This window comes from Talpa europaea (assembly GCF_964194135.1).
Source record: "Talpa europaea genome assembly, chromosome: 1".
Taxonomy (NCBI): domain Eukaryota; kingdom Metazoa; phylum Chordata; class Mammalia; order Eulipotyphla; family Talpidae; genus Talpa; species Talpa europaea.
In genome coordinates, this window is record NC_140073.1 from 72,209,082 (window position 1) to 72,215,812 (window position 6,731).

At 35.4% G+C, this 6,731-nt stretch overlaps 1 protein-coding gene across 1 annotated transcript in view; it reads right to left on the reverse strand.

Moving 5' to 3' along the window:
- The window catches only part of PTPN4 (protein tyrosine phosphatase non-receptor type 4), a gene marked incomplete at its 5' end in the record, with an annotated part of 125,884 nt that extends 119,363 nt beyond the window's left edge, over positions 1-6,521 (reverse strand). The window contains one exon of the mRNA XM_084228696.1: positions 6,384-6,521. Coding sequence (XP_084084822.1) covers positions 6,384-6,521 — 138 coding nt within the window. The remainder of the gene's footprint in view (positions 1-6,383) is intronic.
- Between the last annotated feature and the right edge of the window lie 210 nt (positions 6,522-6,731).

The window sequence follows — 6,731 nt, forward strand, 5'->3', positions numbered from 1 at the left end:
CAATTAGATTATCCAGACATTTCAATAGAAACATTATAGGCAAAGAACAAAGTAAAGATTATTAATAAGTATCTAAATCAAAAAAATTTCCCATCTAGAATCTTTTACCTATATGTAACAGCAGGAAGGGTCGGAGCAGGTTCTCTCTGATTCAAGCAGACGGGGTAAGGAGAGAGTTCTGGAGTCCTCAGTGGCTTTTCAGGCTTTTATTGGGGTTTACCAGGTTCACAGCTGGTAAGGGGTGCCCGGAGGCTGGGAGGCACCAGCAAGTCTTCACTTTGTCTTGGCTCTCCGGCGTTCTCTGGTGGTCTCTGCTTCTCTGCCCTCTGCGTTCTTGGTGCCCTCGTGACACCTCCCTTATAAGCTCAGTCTCTCAGTCCAGGTTTACCCACTTACGCATGCCCACACCCTACTCCAGGTGCCCGCCATCAGGTATGCATTCAGGACCACAAGGATCCATCATCAATCCTAATGGCAGGAGGGCAGAAAAGCCTGATACTTTACCTACCCTACACTATACTACAATCTTTTTTTTTTTTTTAAAGATTTATTTATTTATTTATTTATTTATTTATTTATGCAACCACTGGGTACAGTCCGAAGTGCGGGAAGGTGAGAGGATTCACCAGAGCCAGAGCAGGGAGCAGAACAGGCAGATCGACGAAATACACTGCTGAGGGGAGCAGCGGGTAGCAGGAGAGGTCTGCACACCATGTGGGACCCTCGCCCGGCAGCCGGGGATCGAACCAGTGCTGCAGAGGCTGCAGGTAGCTTCACAACCCAGCACTCAACCGCTGCGCCACCGGGGAGGACCTATACTACATTCTTTTAAGCTATACTTACATCAGATAAAATAGGCTTGCAACTAAAAAGAGTAATAAGAAATACAGACAGGGCCTCCCAGGTGGCGCAGCGGTTGAGTGCTGGGCTGCAAAGCTGCCCACAGCCTCTGCATCGCCGGTTCAATCCCCAGCCACCGGCAAGGGTCCCGCATGGCGCGCAGACCTCTCCTGCTGCCCGCTGCTCCCCTCAGCAGTGTACTTCGGTCCTTCTGCCTGCTCTGCTCCCTGCCCTGGCTCTGGTGAATTCTCTCACCCTCCCGCACTTCTGACTGTACCCAGTGCTTGCATAAATAAATAAATCTTTAAAAAAAAAAAAAAGAAATACAGACATTATATTATGATTTAAGGTTTAACATAACAGAAGAAATAAAACTCATAAATATATAAGCACATTGACAACAACACAATAATACCAGGGGATTTTAAAACTTCCCTTGCAACTATGGACAGATCAATAATAAATATAAGAGCAGAAATAAAATAGAGATCAAAAAGACTACACACCAAAAATGACTCTAAGAGCTGGTTCTTCAAGAAGATAAACAAAATATAAAAATAATTCTGTAACTGAATTTTCTGAGGAGATAAAGAAAACTGGAAACGACATCAGGCAAGATGATCAGACAGGTCAAGGAGTAATCCCTACAAGTTCTGAAGAATATGAAGATGAATGTCCTCATCTGATTGCCTTAGAAGAAGAAAATATGGAAAATACTAATCAATGTCGAACAAGAACTCTGAATGTTACTTCTATGGGCAGTGTATTAAGCTGTTCAACAATTCCTCCGGAACTGGTGAAACAGAAGGTGAAACGTCAGTTGACAAAACAACAAAAATCAGCCATCAGACGTCAACTGCAAAAAGGAGAAGCAAATATATTTACCAAACAGCGGAGAGAAAACATGCAAAATATTAAATCAAGCTTGGAGGCAGCTAGCTTTTGGGGAGGATAATATATCTACAGTCTTAAATAATGTCTGTATATTGTTCAAAAAAGTTGTTATGATCCCTTTTTAAACTTCTTTAAAGTCTCTTTTTGAACCAGAAAAAAAAAAAGAAGATAAACAAAATAGATAACTCTAGCAAGGCTAACAAAAAAAGAAAGAAAACATTGATAAACAGACTTAAAAAATGAAAGAAGATAAATCACTACAGATAGCACAGAAATATAAGAGGTCATAAGAGATTATTATGAACTATATGCCAATAAATTTGATAACCTTGAAGAAAATGCATAAATTTCTAGACAGATAATAGTCTAGTAAGACTAATCTAGGAAAAAAACATGAACTGAACAAACTTTGACAAGGATGGAAACTGAAATACACAAAAATATAATCTTCCCCAAAGCAAAAGTCCAGGACCAGATGATTTTAGAAAAGATTTTTCTTTAAAGATTTATTTTATTTATTTATGCATACAAGAGCTGCGGTGCAGACCAGGGATGTGGGAGTGAAAGGATTCACCAGAGACAGAGTGGGGAGCAGAACAGGCAGATCTACTGAAATACACTGCTGAGGGGAGCAGCGAGAGAGACAGGAGAAGTCTGCTGTGCCACGTCGGATAGCTCCCTGGCCAGGGATCTAACTCCTTCATGTTGCAATGGCTGTAAATAGCTTCGCAATGCTGAGACTCAACCCTTTGCGCCAACAGGGAGGCCCTAGAAAAGAATTTTGTCAAACTTCTAAACAAAAAGTAATGCACATCCTCCTCAAGTTGCTTTTAAAAATACAAGAAGAAATGCTCCTTAATACATTTTATGTTGGAAAATACACTAACATGGAAGCCAGACAAAGACAGGAAAAGAAAATTATAAATGCAAAATTTTCCAACAAAAAATATTAGTAAATCCAGTTGAACAACATACCACAAGGATTACACAAGACAATCAGTAGGGATTTATCCCAGGGATGCAAGATGGTGTAATATACATAAATCAATTAATGTAATATATCATAAAACAAAAGTAAAGATAAAAATCATATGCTAATATCAACAGATGCAGGAAAGCCATTTAAGATTCAGCACAACCACTTCCAACACAGAATTTCCAACTGTCTAAAATGCTTAACCCTCAAACAGAAGATGTTGGATAGGACACAGAAATTAAGGATGATGTGACTGAAGAATGTAATAAACAGGGAGGAGTTATTCATAGTTATGCTGAAAAAATTCAGCTCAGGCAATGTATGTGAAGTGTCCATCAATTGCTGCAGCCACTGATGCTGTCAATGAATTGCATGGCAGGTAGTTTGCTGGTAAAACGATAAAAAGTGGCATATGTACCTTATCCAACTTATCACATCCCTGACTCTGACAGTAACACAACTACTAGTTCCAAATAGACAATGAAGGGAGATTTAGTTCCTTTTGTATATAGTTTGTTTTCTTTTAGTTATCTTTTATTTAAATAAAAATAAAGCAAGGGCCTACTGTCAGAAAAGAGAGATGCGCATTAAAACTATAGTTAGATGCCATCTCATACCCATGAGAATGACACCTATTAAAAACTCCCAACATGTACTGGAGATGATGCACAGAAAAAGAAAAGCTATTACACTGTTTGTGGGAATGTAAACTGGTGCAAACACTATGGGAAGCAATCTGGATTTACCTTCCAAAAACTAGAAGTGGAAATATATGAACTGGTAGCCCAATTCTTAGGCATATATGTACAGAATATGAACCCATCAACAACAACAACAACAAAAAATAATGTTCCACAATATTCACAGCAGCATTATTTATAATAGCTAGGACATGGAAAGTGCCCAGTTCTCCTTCAATTGTCAAATAGATCAAGACAAATACACACCATGGAGTATGATATTGGCATTAAGAAAGGACAAAATGCAGCCACTTTCAACAAAATGAAGGGAATTTAAGAGAATTATGTGCATCAGTGTAAGGCAGAACGATAACAGCGAATACTGTATATTCACATTGTAGACAATTAGACAACATAAAACATTTTGTGAAAATCAGTGGATATTAAAAACATCCTGAGGGCTCTGAGGGGACAGGCAAGATGGAAAGGGACAAGAAAATACAAGGATGGGGTGGGGGGGGGCGGGGAACGGACCAAAAGGGATTGACAATTTCTTGGGCACCTATTATATGATAAAATATGCAATGAACATATCAATAGTTACTTTATTCATCTTCAATTAGAGTCAACTGAAATCACATGGAAAGTCAACCCTGGGGCCAGATTCCAACCTATGTATGTATGACACAAAAGGCCAGTGCTTTTCACTATACTATGCCACAGAATCTGAACCACAGTATTTAGAAAACCTAACATTTGTATCTCCCATAAGATCAAGATATATCTTCTAGTCCTCTATGTTATTAAAGGTCAATTTTAAAAAGAAGCAAAATGGAAAAAAAGAAAATAGCAGACATGAAATTCTAAACATAAACTAGGTAATTAATGTAATATATTGTTATTGTTTTTGCCTACTGAATGTTTTCATTCCCAGAAATTCCTTTTCCTTTAGTGAGATGCCTTTCAATATTCTGACTACTAAAACAAAGGTATAAATTAGGGAAAAAAAAGTAAAAAAAAATTTGGGTGTAAAATGATTTCAATTAAATTAGTTTCACTTAACTAAATGCATCATCCTTACACTCCACTAGCTTTCCATCTCTCAATTTCTCCACTAGCATCGATCTGCTAATAACTAGACCTTTATAATTGTTTTTACTACTGATTTGGTTAACAAACACATTAACAGATTAAAAAGGGATAAGGTACAGTCAACCAAATATTCAACAACCCAATTTATTACAAAACCAGCATGGCTCAAATGATTTTCACAGACACAAAAAACCTAAGATTACTGTATCTTTCTAAACAACTGAAGTACTGGTGGTACCACATAAAAAAATTATCAATAATTCATTATTGAGCACAGACAGCTATATAACAAAAAACCACTTTAGGGAGTACTTTTAAAACTATTTTATTTCCTAAAAAGTAAAGTGAGGGAAAATGCAATGTTGACAAAAATAAAAGCAAAAATTAGAGAAAAATCCTCAATATACTATTTAAATACTACTACCTACAAAATATCTCAGAATTCTACATTGAATAAATATGTGCTGAATAACTTACCTATTATACATTTTTAATATTCTTTCATTCTTTCCAGATACAACTGTATATATATATGTCAATTCTATATACATACATACCCATATAAAAAAAATTTGTACCTCTTTAATCAATGTTTCTCCATTTCTCCAACTCTTGAACCTGGCAACCACCACACTAGTTTATTTCTTTGGGTTATATGCATTGCCTTTCAGTTCATGGATTTTAGACCAATGTATGAGTGAAATCGTACAGTACTTGTCATTCTGTCTGATTATTCAACTTAGTATAATGCTGACTTCTATGCATGGTATCACAAATGGCAGGACTTCAGAATATTAATATTTACAATATTTTAATCTTTCAAAGCATAAATTTTTTATCTGTTTCCTGCTGTATTACCAACAGGATGAAAATGTTATTGTAAAGATGTGAGAATGAGGAACGAGAGTTTCAATATGGATCATATACTAGGCTATTATTTTCATAATATTAAATTTGGGAATACAATAACAGTGGTGTGTATGCGTGTGTGTAAAGACCATTTAAGAGTTATTCTCTTAGCAACATATAATGCTGAAGTATCTACAGGTGAAGTCTTGCATGTATTTTAAAGTATTGCATGTATTTTAAAGGTTCAGAGTAAACAAAGAAAAAAAAAGAAAGGTAACACAAATGTGAAAATGCAAACCATGTATCAGTCTAGGTAAGGGGTATTCATTATAACTTTCACATTTTCAGTAGGCTTGAGATTTTTTTAAATAAAAAAGAGAAATGTACCCTAATATAAATCAAAACATGTATGAGTATCCAAAGCAACATTAATAAAGTCCAAAGTATAACCAATCTAAATATACACCAACAATAAACTTAACAAGTATATGGTGATAAATAAGTGGGTAAGTAAACTGTAGTAAGTTCACAAAACAGAGAATTAGACAGCAATAAAATGAACCAATTACTATGAACATGCCACAATGGGAAAAACTCACAAATAACACTGATGAAATAAAGCTAAACATGAATAGGATGAACAAATATCTACTGAATAAATATTTCAGATAAGAACCAGACAAGCTAAGAGATGTCATTTACTCTGTATAGTAAAAGTTCTATTCACAGACATTACAGTAAAATTATACTAGAAATGTATAAATTATGTAGGAGAGCAAATTGATTTCAAGTACCCTTAAGCAGCTTTATAAAAACCATCCATATCTTACTATCTGATCTAATTATAATGAACTGTTGTTTTGTTAATATTTTTAAAAGACCCAGTTAGGTTCAGAATTTGTACTTGGTAGTTACAAACCCATACTCAAAGAACTTTCTTCATTAAATACGCTTTACAAACGATAGTACAACTAAAAATTTTTACTTTAAATAAAATTTAAATTCACATTTATAATTTAAGAGGGTTTTTTTTTAATACATAAAATACTTACGTTAACTTTGACAGCTTGTACAGTGTTATCCAGAAGAAGAATGTTGCAAACCACCTCTGTGTGCTGTCTGTCTCGGGCCAACTCAGATGCTCGTACATTGTAGGTTCTGCCAGCAGGCAACCGGAAACGTGAGGTCATTACTGTCCACACAAAATCTATAGTGAAAAAAAAAATTTACTAAATAAAAGATAACTGAAGATAAAAATAGTTTAAAATACTAAAGTTACTTTATATTTTTCAAATAGGGTAAAAAGCAATTACAGATTTTCAAACACCAGAGTAAGAACTGTATACTACTTGACTTCATGTGAGCAAATCCATATGAAGGAGTTGGGTGAACAAGACATA